This window comes from Nicotiana sylvestris, chromosome 8, assembly GCF_000393655.2.
Source record: "Nicotiana sylvestris chromosome 8, ASM39365v2, whole genome shotgun sequence".
Taxonomy (NCBI): domain Eukaryota; kingdom Viridiplantae; phylum Streptophyta; class Magnoliopsida; order Solanales; family Solanaceae; genus Nicotiana; species Nicotiana sylvestris.
The window spans coordinates 205799702-205815706 of record NC_091064.1 but is presented as its reverse complement, the minus strand read 5'-3'; the positions used below and the strand labels follow the sequence as shown (position 1 = coordinate 205815706).

Genomic DNA, 16005 nt, shown 5'->3' with positions numbered 1-16005 from the left:
CGTTTAGTGAATTTCACGGCCTTCCCCAAAATAATAATACATTAGACCCTTTAAGCACGACTTTAATAAAATCACATTCCTAAACTCGGGTGCGCATTGATGCGACCCAAATCCAAATCTCAACGGAATCGAAATGTGTTGCAACCATGGGTGCATTGATTGCGACGTGGTTCGAGACGCATTTCCACAACGTTGCAATTCTTTTAAAATATAATGATAAAGGCGGTTTACGAATAAGCGGCACATAGGCTAGAATGAACTAAAATCAGATAAAATCAAATACAATAGTTGAGCGACCGTGCTAGAACCACGGAATCCGGGAATGTCTAACACCTTCTCTCGGGTTAACAGAATTCTTTACTCGGATTTCTGGTTCGCGGACTGTTAACAGAGTCATAAATTTCCTCGGTTCGGGATTCAATCGGTGACTTGGGACACCATTAATATCCCAAGTGGCGACTCTGAATAATTAATAATTAAATCCCGTTCCGATTGTCCTTTAATTGGCAAAACTCCTTTATGTCCTTGTGGGTGTAGGTGAAGAAGGAGGTGTGACACTAGGATTAGCTGTTTGAATGTTTTAGAGTTGATGAAGTTAGAGACATGTTTAATTTATGTTGTTTGATTAGTTGGTTGAATTGTTATAAATATTACTGTTCGTTTTGTAGTAAATATTGAATTTGGATTGTTATACTAGGTATTTGGTTGGTTATTTTATTTTGCAGGTGGTGCAGTTAAAAATACAAAAATTTCCTCAAATTTGCGACTGAATCAGTCGCAAATTTCAGCAGATATTTCCCAGATTTGTGACTGACTCGGTCGCAAATTGAGAATTTCTGAAATTTTTTAATTAATTAATCCTCAATATGTACGGCTAATATTTAATTAAAAATTAATTTTATCATTTAATTTTCCGGCATAATTGGTCGAAACTTTAATTTGTATTTTTTTAAAATTTTGGTCAGCGTCTGAATGTGTTGCATATTTACTAACCATTTCGGTCGCAAATGACTTTAATTCAAATGTGCCTGTATTTTTCAGTTTGCGACCACGTGTTTTCCGGCTGGCCTTTTTCAGTCGAAAATCCGTCGGAAAAATATAATTTTCGACTGACTTGACGGTCACAAATTTATTGTTTTTTAATAGTGTCTTTTTAAAACGAAGGGAGTATTTATTTCCCCATACTGGGCAATGCCTTATTGAGGTTTCTATTTATTAACATACTAAAATCAAGAATAATTAAGTTAATGTAAATGATAATTGAATTTTAACTTTACAATAAGTATGTTAAAATAAGATTTATATTAAATCGATATATTTAGAGAAAATATACAAAATGGACATAATTAGATTTCAAGATTCAAACTGCAATCAGGATGCGATGGACTAATGCAATTCATTATCTTTTCCTATCTTCTTTTCTTTCATCGGGAGCAAGCATATCTCCACATTGTGAAATTTTAAAAAAAAGATATCAAGGAACCAATTGCATCTTCTCCTAATGGAATTGGGAAGAGAAACGAACAACAAAAAATATCTGAAAAAGCATGTGCTTGAGCTTGACCACATGCAATGAGCCTAATGTTATTGCTGTTTTGTCTGATGGACTATATATCTAAGTCAATCATATTAGTGTGTTATTAGCCTGTACATAGGTGGAGGAAAAAACATCAAAGTGTCAATTAATCGGACACAATGAATAATTGTTATAATATGATTGTCCATGCTTCCACATGAAACCAATTTGGAGTTACTTACCAAATGCACATGGTGTGTATGAGATTTGACATATCTTCCACATGCATTTACTGCCATAAAATTGGATCCACGGATTTGGTGTCTTGGTTCTTTTGATTCCAGCGGATGATGATCTTTTTTTTTTACTATGATTTGTTTTACTCCCTCACTTGGTGTGGCTGCTGATATTTATTATAAAGACATGACGAAGTATTTTGCCTTCCTTTTATCTTTCTTTGTGTGTTGTTTTTTAAGTATATATAGTTTGGAATATCAATTATTGTGGACATTGGTCCATATGATATCAATCATTATTGAAACAAGTCTAGATGGAGATCGGAATAATTGAAGTTTGTAGCTACGGTTTCCCTCTTGGTTGAAGACATAATTAATTATGCCTAATCGCCACACATTATAATATTAGATAAGATGGTCACATAATTTAATACTGTATTAGAGTAGACAAAGGTCATGATTTTAAGTTTAATCGCTACCGATCAATGTAAAAACAGATAGCCGGCATATGAGATGTGTAAATATAAAATTAAATAAATGTATGCTCTCTCACAAGATGTAAATTTACCAAGGTCTTCTTTTTCTTGCTTTTCCTTCCCATTTAATATATATTAGGCCTATAGCCATGCCCAAAAATGGATCCGAGAAAACTAATTATAATTTATTGCTCTATTTTGGAGTTGTTCACCAAAGATGTGAATCCCAAAACTTGCTTGCTTATCGAAGTAAATAAGTAAGCAAAACTTCAAAGATGTGAGAAGATAGTAATAGTGTGTACGATAATTTGGCACGATCTAGCTATAAGGGGCAACATTTAGCTGTGTTGAGCTTAGCTTAAATTGGTTTTGATGATTAATAATAAATAGTTGACAAAGAATCAGGTCTCCTGAAGTAGATGCCTAAAGCAGATGTGCATTAAAGTAGATTGGATAATTAATCAACAGTTGACAACGAACTAGATCTCTTGAAGATATTTATAGTGCTGATATATAGAGTTGCAGATGTAACAAGCAAATATCGAAAGGAAAAGATCTGAAAACGAAAGAACCAGATTACCTGAAGGCGATGATCAAAAGCTAAAAAGTTAATTCCTAATGCAAGTTGGATTCCTTGAAAGAATAAACTTGTTGCTACAAGAACTATATTAGTTGACGGAATTCTCCATCAATAAGGATTCATTAATTAAGCGAATACTTGAATAAAAAGAAAAATCGTGCGAATGAGTCTTTTAAGGAAACAAGTCGTAATCTTTTGAGGATTTTTTTTCTTAAGAGGTAACCGATTATTTTAGGTTTTGGAGTTAAAATTGAAAAAGGATTGGGCCAACCTCACTCTTATATAAAGCATCATGTTGTTGCTACTGAAGTGAATGCTATTTCACGTAATTACAGAGAATCATTCAAGAAAAATAGCATTCATAGCAAAAAGATGCTTTCAAGGATTCAAGATGTGATGGTAAACTAGGAACTCACGTTTTAAACTATTTTTTGCACTCTGATTACTACACTTTAATTGTATTTGAGTCTAATTACTAGTACTTTGTATTTATTATGTGTATTATGCTTTGTAGGAGGAGATTTAGTTGTTCAGGATTGAGTCAGTTGTTCTTTAATTGCAACATAATATTGTTTATTGAGAAGGGTAATCGTAGGTAAATAAAATCTGAGAATTTATTTTGCTTTTTAAGCTAGAGTTAGTTTAAAATGGGATAGCTATAGTTGGATTGATTATAGAGGTTTAAGGTACTAGAATTAGTTCCTTTCGTTATAGAGTTGTAACCTAAAATCGATCTAAGTTAGTAAAGTTTTGAGGTAAATCCTACGAGAGTAGGTCATAATTTTCGTTCCCTTGAACAAGGAGATTTTTCACGTAAAATTGTTTATGTACTTTAAATTTCGCACTTCAATTTCAGTTCTGTGTTAGAATAGTTAAGTCAGAGAACCATGTAGTTTAATATGCGAAAATCGGGCAAGACACAGTTCACCCCTCTTCTATATCTAAGTGCATCCAAAAATTACAAGATTTTAACTCATTTTTCATTATAGCAAAATTTTCATGTAATGAGGTTCTTGTATAACCTCCATGATCAATGTTTAGTAATTTGACACTCACTCGTAAAGTTAACATGTACAAAGTAACTCAAAGTAGCTAAGATTTATTTGTGAACTGAATCGACTTCTCTTCATTCAGGTATTTCCTATTAATATAAAGGGACTAGGTTGAACTTCAATGACATTAAGCAATTGGTTTAGGTCCTCGATTGTGACCTATACTTTTAATTCTTGTTTCCTAAAACAACACTTTTGCCTTCTTAAAAGTAGGGGTAAGGTCTGCATACACATTACTCTCCTCATATCCCACTTGTAAAAATACATTGAATTTATTATTGTTGTTGTTATTGTTATTGTTATTGTATTAATGTTACTTTTAATTTTTTTCCTTTCTGACCCTGTTATTGTTGAAGTTCTTTTTTATTTGATTGATTAGACTAAAGCCGAAAATTTTATCACTGTATTTCTTTACATTTGCATTTGTTTGTGGCTCATTTCTTTTGATTTTTTATTTGCACTTGTTTATGGTAGGGGTGTACAAATGAAATCGATAAACCACACCAATCTGATAATCCGAGTCAAACCAAGTGTGATGACCCAATAGGCCATCTTATGTTTTAGAACCAAACTCTATATTTCGAGGCCTTTAGAACCTCATTCTAGCCTTCCTCGATTTGTGTGCGCACTTCAGGTATTGACCCGAAAGGCTTATATGTTAAAAAATGATAAAAACAAGAATTTTTGCCTTAAAAGTTAATTTTAGTTGACTTCGGTCAACGTTTTGAGTAAACGGACCCGAAACCATAATTTGATGGTCTTGGTGGATCCGTATTGAAATATGGGGTTTGGGCGTATGCCCGGAATCGAATTTCGAGGTCCCTAGCTCGAGATATGAATTTTTGTTGAAAATTGAAAGACTGAAAATTTAATAGTTTTAAGAATTGATTGATGTTTGGCCTCGTTGATACTGGGTCCGTATTTTGGTTCCGAAGCCCGGTACAGGTCCAATATAATATTTATGAGTTGTCTATGAAATTTGGCGAGAAATGGAATTGGTTTGACGTGATTCGGATGTCCGGTTGAGAAAATAAAAGTTTTAAAGCTTTCTTAAAAATTTAATTCGATTTGGTGTTCAATTTGTAGTTCTAGGTGTTATTTTGGCGATTTGATCGTGCGAGCAAGTTCGTAGATATTTTAGGACTTGTGTGCATGTTTGGTTTGGAGCCCCGAGGGCTCGGGTGAGTTTCGGATAGGCTACGGAATGTTTTAGACTTAGAAAATCTGATTTTTCCTCCAACGTCAGTGTTTTTTGGTTTCCTTCTTTGAGTTTGCGGAGGTACTCTCGCAAACGCGAAGAGTGAACGGGATTGGGTGTATTTTTCTTCTTTGCGAACGCAAAATCTGGTTTGCGAACGCGGAGTGATGGGGGCTTTACCCTTCGCGAACGTGACCAGCTCACCGCGAACGCGAAATATTGTGGACTTGGGGGAGGGGTCAGTCGTTCCTTCTACGCGAACGCGAGCACGGGCTCGCGAACGCGAAGTCCAGGAGGCATAGCCTTCGCGAACGCGATGAGGTTTTTGCGATCGCCTAAGTCTAGCAGGTGCAGCCCTTCGCTAACGCGCCAGGCCCTTTGCGAACTCGAAGAAGGCCTGACGCCCAGTTATTAAAAACAGAATCAAAAACGGGATTTTGCAATTCTTTCAAAAATTGCAAAACTAGAAGACCTAGAGGCGATTTTCAAAAGATATTTTCTTTCCCAATTTGTTGGTAAAGTGATTCTAAACCACTTTCTTTCAATTACCCATTACATTTCATGAATTTCAATCTAAAATCTTGAGCGTTCATGGTAGAATTAGGGGTTTTTGGATAGAAACTAGGGATATAAAAAATTGGGGATTTAGATCTCAAATTGAGGTCGGATTCTAAAACCAATTATATATCCGGACTTGGGGTGAATGGGTAAATAAATTTTGGTCTGAACCTCGGGTTTTGACCAAGCGGGCTCGAGATCTGTTTTTGACTTTTGGGGGGGAAGTTTGGAAAATCTAAATTTATGCATTGTAGTTGATTCCTTTAGCAATAATTAATGTTATTGAGTTAATTGTGACTAGATACGAGTAGTTTGGAGGTGGATACTAGAGGAAAAGCGGTAATTGAGCATTGAATGGCCCGTAGAGCGAGGTAAGTGTTGTGTCTAACTTTGACTCGAGGGATTAGAAACCCTTGACTTATTTGCTATATGAAATCCATGTGAGCGACGTATATGTGATGTGACGAGTACTTATACGCCACCAATTTATTTGTTTTTGTCTGTTTCTTTCCCGTTCTTCTCATATTGTCTTTTTCCCTTGTCATAACTACTATATGTTTTACTTGCATTTTCATGCTTAATTGCTACCTGATAGACATTACTTCTCTTTGTTGAAGGTATTGGTTATTTCGTAGATTCGTTGTCTCCTATTATTTGCTTAGGCTAGTTATCGGTACTTTCATGATATATTCTGGGTTGGTCTCGCTGAGTAGTATTACTTGTGTAAAGTTTCGTAGTGTACAAGCTTCCTAATTGTTTGGTTGGAACTTAAGCCTTGTAAAGGGTTATGTGATTTGAATTGTGAAATTGTTGTACGTACTGAATAACTGATAATGATATGGTGGGATCGGGTTGCACGCCGCAACATGTGTAATAAGGGTGGATTGAGGTATAATAAGGGTGAATTGTGGTGTAATAAGGGTGAACTGTGAAAGTGATTATTGTGATATGGTGGGATCGGGTTGCATGCCGCAACCCTTTTATTTATATTTTGTTGTTTATGTTAATAAGAGGAAATAAAGAAGGAATATTAGATTTACGGTGGGATCGGGTTGCATGCCGCAACAACCTATATGTTTATACTTTTCCTTGACTGTGTTAGCTGTACGGTAGTCTTAAATTGCACCTAAGGATTGGTAGTAGCTGAACACTGATGATATGCTTCGAGAACTGTATTCACTTCTTGCAAGTTACTGCTCTATTATATACTGTATGTAGGTTATATTGTGATTGCACCGTCGTAGCCTCGTCACTCCTTCGTCGAGGTTAGGCTTGGCACTTACCAGCACATAGGGTCGGTTGTACTGATACTGCACTCTGCACTTCCTGTATAGATTTTGGAGCTGGTTCGAGCTGATCGAGAGGTTGACTATAGGATTTATCAACTAGGAGACCCAAGGTAGACCTGTCGGCGTTCGCAGGCCCTGGCATCCCCTTCTATACCTCATACTTTCCTGTTTTCTTTATTTCACAAACAGTTTTATTTTCTCTCGGACAAATACTTGTAGTAAAATCTTAGAATGTTTGTGAATTGTGACTCCGGATTCTGGGTAGTAATAGTATATAATCAAAGTTGTTATTTATTTACTTCTATATTCATTTCGACCTGTTTTAGCTTACTTATTGTTAATCACTGAAACGTAAAGGAATTGGCTAATAGATCTCTAACGTTGGCTTGCCTAGCAAAAGTGATATTAGGCGCCATCACGGTCCCGATAATGGGGATTCTGGGTCGTGACACCAAGAAAAAAAATCCGACTATGATTTGGTTTGGTGTTGGAAAAAAGAACCCGACCATATTTGGTTTAGTTTGGTTTTAACTAAAAAATTTCAAACCAATCCGACATTATATGTATAAATTTTTTAAATATATTTAATAAATAAAAATATTTATTATAGTGTAGTTTATAAATATTTCTTAAGCTTTTAAATAGTTTTATTTTTTAACGTATTATTTCAAGCTTGGACTTATAATTTTTGGATGCTCCAATAAGTTTTATAGTTCATAAATGTTAGTAACTCAAATAAATCCTAAACCAATATCAAATCAATACTTCTAATAAAAGACATTCAATTCAATTGTACTATGAATAAAAATAGTGTTGGATATCTATTATTTAGTTTTTTCGTGGTTTAGATAAAAATGCATAACTTATTTTTCCTTTAATGGTTAGTCATGTAAATAATAGTACTTATTAGTCGTACTTATTTTAACAAATTATTAGTAATTTTAAATTATGTTTGTTTGTTTTCATTATGGCTTATTAATAATACTTATTTTATGCGATTTTATTATCTTTATTGTTGATATTTTAGTACAATGCCATGACTCATCTCATATTTATATTATTTTATTGTAAAACACCTTATATTGTTCTATCTTATTAGGATTAAAGAAATATTTGGAGCACAAATTCTATATTTTGTGCTATGTAGACTTTATGTATTAGAGATAATATCTAGGAAACGGAAAGGTTTAGATTTTTATCACTAGAAGAGAACATATGGCTTTATTGAAGGTAGATTGAGTTCTGATGTTTAGTGTTGTTAGAAGTTATTTGCTACTCCATTGGGTTGTCCAATTAAAGGTTCTTTGCCTTTTATTTTAAGCATACATAAACCAACATTCCTCCGGGGCTTGTTTTCCTTCTCGCTTCTAGTCGGTGCACGGAAATTCTAGATTTTTGGTATTTTGGATTTTAAACTAGACGATTTCGTACCATTCACCTGATTATCTGGAAGATTGTTTCGAAGAAAGGTGAATATCCCGTGAACGTATGCAAAGGCCAATTCTATTAAATTTCAAACAAATGATGGCGATTATTCAAAACAGAGATACTGAAAACGACATATACTAATAGACTAATGGACTTCATAAATGACTGCGACCTTGTCTTGACATTTTCACTCTATCGGTATGCCTATAGGATATAACCTTCCAATGAACTCCCAAAAATCAAAACGGAGAAGTTCACTCACTGCCAGCACTATACATCATCATTTTTCCTCCTTTTTTCTTCATTTCCGTTTCGTTTTATCACATGATAAGACGTGGCTATACCAAAAAATTTCTCATAATCGCTAAACAGAACAACGTCAAGAAGGGTTGACACAGTATTGGAAGCGAAAAGGGAAATCCCGAAAGCTAGAAGGGTTTTCTTAAATTTATTTTTATTACATACGGGAATCAGTGAAGATGCGGGAAGTGGGACAGCGAGAAGTAGACACACACATATGTGAGATTCTCGTCGATACCAATAGACTGCAAGCCGTAATGCGAGGTTGGTTACAGACTAAGAAAATCTGAGATATCATTTCACGAAAAAAGAACATCCTGCAGTTGCATGTCGCGTTTTCATACATTTGGTGGTGGCCATATCTTGCCAAAGAATTCCTCAACCCGCTTAGCCTGATTAGTATAGCCATCCATTCCAATAGTGAGGAGCTCCACCGCTGCAGGACCCATAGCCGAGGAAAAGCTATACTGATCCCATTTTTGAAGCTGAAATGGAACAGCAAATAATCTACTGAGCATGATATCATTGTAGTCGTAGTAAATTGCATTGAGAAGCTAGAATTGCTTAGAAGTTGCAGAAGAAGCAGATACAACTTCCAATAAGACAATGCTAAGAGCCCAAATATTTTATGACAAGAAACATTCCTCCTCCTCAACCCTTCTACTTTTTCTTTTTAACTAGGACAAGAGAATGTTGTTTGGTAACTTCTTCCTTCTTTCGAGTACTTCTATAATATGTGTTTCATCACTATTTTTGTTTCATTTACTTCAGGACTTCAGGAAACAAAGTCTATTTTGGATATATAAATATATGCATTCAGTGGCAAGTTCCTGCTACTACTCCATCTTCTGCCTACCTTCCCAATTCCCAACCGTTCCTCGCACCTCACTACCAACCTTTATCCGTCAGAACCACAACATTTGCCCCTCTCAACATTCCAATATGCGCTCTGGCCCTTTCTCTTCCTCTTCTTACCTATCTTGATTTTATTTTGTCCTTCAAAACTAAATGTCACTTTCTTTCCATGTTTTTCTAATAAGTAAATGACACCAAGCACTTTTGTAATTTTACCGAGTGAGAGATGTAATTATTATAGGATAGGGTCCCCCCCCCCCCACACACACACACACCCCCGAGTTGTTACATAAAGGCGAGAATCAGATAGTAAAAATGAATATATTGCATCAAATCCATCTGTTTTACCCATCAAATAGTGGTCATCATACACCCATATTTTCCTTTTCTCCATTGAAAATAGGCTCATGAGAATGAAAGATAGGACATGGATTCGAGACCAAACCTCGTCTTGGGTGAAGTTGAAGGCAGCAGCTGATTGTGGGGATAACCTTCTTATAAATGAGTACTTCTCATCAGGTGGGGTCACGGATTCTTTAAGAGATTGCAATACCTTCAGTGGGGTGATAATGTAATCCACCCTGACGTTGTTACCAAAGTTTTAGCACCACAAATGGACCATTTAGACACGACAAAACTTCACAAGTTTGAGGTACAGTTAAATTACCCCAAAAGGTTGAAGACATCCTGCTTGTTCCGCACTGCTGCAGCCATCAGCTTTGATTTGTGACCATACTTGTGGATGTAGTTATAAGCTTTTGTTACCTGAAAAGATGCAAAGAACACTCAGCACTTCAGATAATGTGGCTGCAAGATGCCCAGGGAAAAGACATACTTATATCTCAGTTCCAGGATTGTTGTTCAAAGATGGCAGAAAAGATACATTCAATGACAACTTGGCACCAATAACAAATCGAAAAATATAATTGATCAGTACGAAACGAAATCCAGGGAGGCATTCAGGACATCCCTGAGGATCAGAAAAGAAAAGAGATATCTTGCCTTAAGGTAACAACCCCAGGTTGAAAATAGTTTACAATACTTCTGGAGGTTGAGTTCTAAAGTTGTTATGGTACAAGAACATACATATGATGGTTGGAAGCTCCTAGGTTTTACCTATCAATATGCTATTCTCAAACCATCCAGATTTGAAAAACTAGTGCAAATTAGTAAAAGCGTCCAAGCCCCCCATGTAATACTTAAAAAAGTTGAGAAGAATATAAATGCATTTGGGAAAAATAAAAGGAAGAAGCAGCATGTGGTAAAACTAACCAAAGCCAACCCAGGATCTTCTCCTCTTTTAAGAGCACTTTCAATTTCAGAGTCACCAGTGTGATTGCGAGACCAATCCTGAAAAGAGTGATAAAATATTATGCCAACAGAGCTAAATAAATCCGAAACACATATTTTCATATAAGACAAAAGAATTTACCCTTAGGCGACCAACAAAAATCTGAATGACGGAAGCACCAGCTTGAGCTGCAGCAGCAGCTTGACAAAAGCTGAGAAGTCATGACAAAAGTTTCCAACATAGATGAGAAAAGCAAATTCCAAGAACTCGCCTACATAATACGTTGCATGTGGACTTTGAAATAAAGGAACCATTTCAGGGTTTATGTCTATATTAGAGAAAGAATGAGGGAGAAGAATGTCAAAACAACAAATTTCGTCAAGCTTGGCATGCATCAGCAATTGAACCACCTTTGTTTTCTCATGAAGCTCAAGATAACACCAAGGTATATGTTTCATGAACAAGTAACAAACTGGCAAACAAAACTTAAAGAGTCTATCTAACAATCAAAAGCTAAGACTTTATCGAGGATTAATGAGAATTATCTCAATTCATAGTTCTAGGATGAATGAGCAGCACAAACTATCATCAATAACGAATTAAGTGACATGCTAACAAAGAAACATGCACAATGCAAACCAACAGAACATATAGGTTTTCGTTGTCCATAAAGAATAATGTACTATCTAACTTGGTAGACATGCTATGGAAGGAGGAGGTAGCAGGGGAAGAAGGTGCTGAAAAATTAGAGTCCTTTACAGAATATGACCACGAGCTCTTTGTCAATCTTATGAAAGTTTATACCTGTAAACAAAAGTCAAATGAGTCTGTATGCCCTCAGCTTCCAGCACCCTTGATGCCTCAATTCCCTAAAAGAAAGATAAAAACTGACAAATGAGAAAGGATGAACTTCAGAAAAATCAGAACTTTTGGAGACAGTTAGATTAAACATCAGTTGTTCTATGGGAGACCCAAGCAATTATAATTGTCTTATGGCACTCACTTGCCAAGTTGCAGGAATTTTGAACAGCAATCGCTCAGGAGGCACTTCAATTTCGTTGTAGGCTTTCAAAAGGTCATGCACCTGAAAAGTTAAAGTTGAAACACCTCAAATACAACCCAAAAAAAAGAACTTGCCACAAGAATGATAGAGAATGTGATTTTACATTTCCAAAACATGAAATGACATTTTTATGGCATGTTACGATTTAGACACAGAAAATTCCCCATAAAAGGGCTTGTAATATGCAGCCATTAGGTGATTCTGATCTCTGGGTATTTTGAGATTAAAACTTCAAGCCAAGATTAAAGCTGGTAAGAGTGGTTCTAATTTGAAATATTTTGTAAGCTTAAAACCTTCTTATTGGAAGAATGACTCAACTTCTACTGCATTGAAGTAACTCAGTCACTGTCATGCTACACAATTGACTGGGGCAAGCCTTGTTATATCAATTTTCGAGCAGCCTATAAGTCACATATAAATCACCAGGTTACATCTGGAAAGTTCTGCCTACATAAAGGGACTTAAGACATGCTATTTTCCTGCTTCCACAGGGAATAGCAACGAAATCCTTGTGCTGCCAAGAAACGTACTTCCTTAAACTGTCCTAATTTCTATTTCTGGTTGTCTGAATATTGGGTTGCTTCTCTTGAAATTGAAGCCTTTTCACAACACTCTTCAATGTCTTTTGCCAAAAAAGAAAAAGTTTCAGAAGACACATTTTCACATAAGAAGAAAAGAATATCGAAAAGGTCAGCTTTATTCCCAGTTTTGAACCCATTTCAATCAAACACAATAGAACCTTAACTACTACCGCAAGAACTGTGTTCAAATTAAAAGAGGAAGCTAAAAATCGATATACATTACTGGATAAAAAGCATAAAAATAAAAATAGGACAACACTAGTTCTGTGACAGATAGATAATGACGGAGAGATGACTATTTTGGGATTTAGTATATTTTGACCACTTCACAGTAACAAGGGAAGTTTAAGCTAAAGAGGGGGAAAAACGTTTCGTATTTCTCAAACCATCACCAACTTGAAGGTCTTATAGCAGCAAAAAAATTGAATCAAATTTTATACCCCAAGCACTCATGTACCAGTAAAAAATAAAATAGAACCCACCACTATCAAATTTAATATTCTACCTCCGTCCAACTTGCATGATCTAGTTCAATTAAATTTTTGTCTATCATTGGATGTCGATTGCCTTTTCATGAAATTAAAAAAGACCAGGAATCACCAAGAAGACATTACCCATCCAATCCATCGCAATTTCTACGACAATCTTTTCATTTTGAGGAGCTCTAAAATGTTTAAAACCATTATATTAATGATATTATATTATACTATTTTCACAAGTTTCTAGAACTTAAATCTGTTTTACTAGAATTTGGAATAATGATTTCTCATTCAAATTAGCATTAGCTATTATATTAATTCTTTTTCCACTACTAAATTATATAAACTCCACATACCAATTTCTAAACCGGAAAATGATATATAAATAAACAATTAATAGAACATGGTTGGAGAAAAATGTTGCCTCTACCTTCACTAGGTAGGGGTAAGGTAGGGGTAAGGTCTGCGTACACACTACCCTCCCCAGACCTCACCTGTGGAAATATACTGGGTTTGTTGTTGTTGTTGTTGGTTGGAGAAGAATGTTTCTTTTTTTAGTAAATGTGGTTGGAGAAGAATGTTGTTGATCCTTTATCAATGACTAAGTCAAAAAATGGAACTAAGGGATATTACATGACTAGCAAATTTTCCAACAAGAGTAATTCCTTTCATTATTTTCCCCTCTACCAAACAGCAGAATAGTGGTTGCTCCAACGTTTTCTCCCTTGGTGACCCGAGCCTCAACCTTATAGTTGAAGGTGAACGATCCTTACCACTAATTTCTCTCATTAATTCAGTTTCCAACAAATAATTTCTTTCAACTTCCTAAATTGATGCTCGCCCAAAAATAAAACTGAGAGCTTCTTCCAAAAAAGAAAATTACTCCAATATATACAAAGGGAGATGCTAATATGAACCGTTACAATTACACACTCTATGTAAAATATTTGACTATTGAAGATGTTAATGCCAGTGAAAGAACTAGTCCGAAACAGATGAATCCTAGCACGAAGACGGATCCAAAATTTAAACTTAATGGCCTCAACCTTTAACGCTTTTAGCATTGAACTCAATTATACTCTGAAATTATGGTTCAGATTTCAGAATTTGATATTTGTAGCAATTTTAGTGGTTGGTGTGTGTGTGTGTGTGTATATATATATATATATGTATATGTGTGTGTGTGTGTGTGTGTGTGTTCCGTGTACAAAATATTAGGTTCACTTGAACCATCGAGCATAGGCTCTGCATTACCTAATGAAGACTAAATTACTGAAAAAATACACCTAACAGGTGATAAGATTTTGGACATTTTTACCTTTCGCACAATGCCATGTGTGTCATATGCGAGGCGAGCATCCACTTCAGTAGAAACTCGACCAGGCACCAGCTTTGCTAGATCACCACCAACGTGTGCTAAAGCCTGCAATCACAATGAACAATAGTTTGATATAATCATCAAGTACAAAAGAAACTGAAATACACCTAGCTAACATAAAAAGCGCACCAACCTTGTTGAAGAAACAAGACATCTGAAGATCAGAATTCTCCAATCCATAACACTCAGAATCTGCTAAAGCTCTGTCTACAGCACTCTATATCAAATATATGCACTTAGGTAAGCAAAACATGAACTCAATTAGCATCAATTTGGCTCATGTTTTTTAAATTTATTTACATGAACTGGTGCCAAGCTCTGTTTTAAATACTCAAGGAAGATGTACATCCATATGGTATATAATATGATTTTACAGGTAACTCTATTTAATAGCATTGACAGGTAATCTTTAACAAATGATAAGTAACCTATTATAACAGGTTAAATTGCATTGATAGTGTAACATATAACGTAAATCCATATAACATTTTGACTATATCTTGAGTGATATTTACTTGATTTAAAGAAAAAAGTGTATATTCAAAAGTATTTCTAAGAGTTAATAATAATAATTACCTTAAATTTGGTGTCAGGAAGACCGCATATACCTAAGAGCAGAGAAGAGCTTACAGTAGCAGCAGTAGGTGGAAATCTATAAATCCGGAAAAAAAAACAAATAAATAGTTATATCAAATGAAAATGGTTCAAGTAAAGAAGAAACGAACCAAAACCAAAGCGCAATACTAACTTCTCGAAATCATCGAAAATGACAGTATCTGGAACGATCTCGCTATGACTTGTTACAGCATCCAACTCAGTACTCAAACCTAAAATCATCATAAGAAATTCACCGATTTCACTCATCTACGTCATAATCAAATCAACTTAACTGAAAAATCAGAATTTAAATATACATATCGAAAATCATACAGTACCGGTATCGAGAGACGAGGAGAAGCCAGTGGAAGCTCGGATGAGCGGAATGTATCGACGAGGCTTGAAAGTCAGAGTTGATTTCGCCAAATTAACAGCATTTCTCAGCTTTTTTTCCTGTTCGATTGCATACACAAATCACTGAAACATACGCGGATGCACATTACACTCGAACACACACACGGAGAGAGTGACACATACCTGAAGAGCTGAGGAAGAGGAGAGAGAAGAGTATAGCGGAGAATGCAAAGAGGATGACATTTTCAACCCAGGGAGAGGGAGAAAGTGTGTGTGTGAGGGAGTGTTGATTGAATTGAGGGAAGTGAACACGAGTTCTATATATATGTACAACTGGAACAAATCTGAGGATGTACAACTGTTTATGCGTAAGGTATCGTTCAATATGCTGCTTTCTGAAGTGGCAATCACGTACAACGGAATGGATAAAGGAGATATTCATAACATTAGTATTCTTAAATTTGATTTAGTGGCTAAAATTACCAAATTTAACTGTAAGATTTATTGCAGTTAATATAATAATAACATTTAATTATTTTCTTTCTTGGCTTATTAAATGACATATCTATTGTTCCCAAATTTTACATACTAGTCTTAGAGTACGTGCATTGCACGTGAACCTCATCTCAAAAAAAATAAAATTATAAAAAAGATCTCATAAACTTTATTAATATTTATGTCTAAATTATTTAAGTAAAAGTTAACAAAAAAAAATATAAAATCATCAGAATAATGATTATCGATTCTATTTTACTAACTCAATAAAAGAACAAG

The 16005-nt window shown here is 35.2% G+C and overlaps 1 protein-coding gene across 1 annotated transcript; it reads right to left on the bottom strand.

Moving 5' to 3' along the window:
* Positions 1–8733: 8733 nt before the first annotated feature.
* On the bottom strand, positions 8734–15531 carry LOC104236438 (uncharacterized). The gene is made up of 13 exons (XM_009790356.2): positions 15415–15531; positions 15216–15330; positions 15029–15107; positions 14857–14932; positions 14414–14497; positions 14221–14325; positions 11783–11863; positions 11584–11648; positions 10921–10990; positions 10761–10838; positions 10156–10253; positions 9934–10069; positions 8734–9118 (listed from the first exon to the last, which is right to left on the bottom strand). The coding sequence occupies exons 1-13, from the start codon at positions 15472–15474 to the stop codon at positions 8972–8974; spliced, it is 1194 nt and encodes a 397-aa protein (XP_009788658.1). The 5' UTR covers positions 15475–15531; the 3' UTR covers positions 8734–8971.
* Positions 15532–16005: the final 474 nt, after the last annotated feature.

Excerpts from the sequence above, each read along its gene's own strand:
- LOC104236438 (XM_009790356.2), bottom strand. The coding sequence starts at position 15,474 with ATGTCATCCTCTTTGCATTCTCCGCTATACTCTTCTCTCTCCTCTTCC. Across the intron at positions 14,933-15,028 it reads ATTTTCGATGATTTCGAGAA|ATTTCCACCTACTGCTGCTA; the intron begins GTTAGTATTGCG and ends CCGGATTTATAG. Across the intron at positions 10,254-10,760 it reads AAGATCCTGGGTTGGCTTTG|GTAACAAAAGCTTATAACTA; the intron begins GTTAGTTTTACC and ends GCATCTTTTCAG.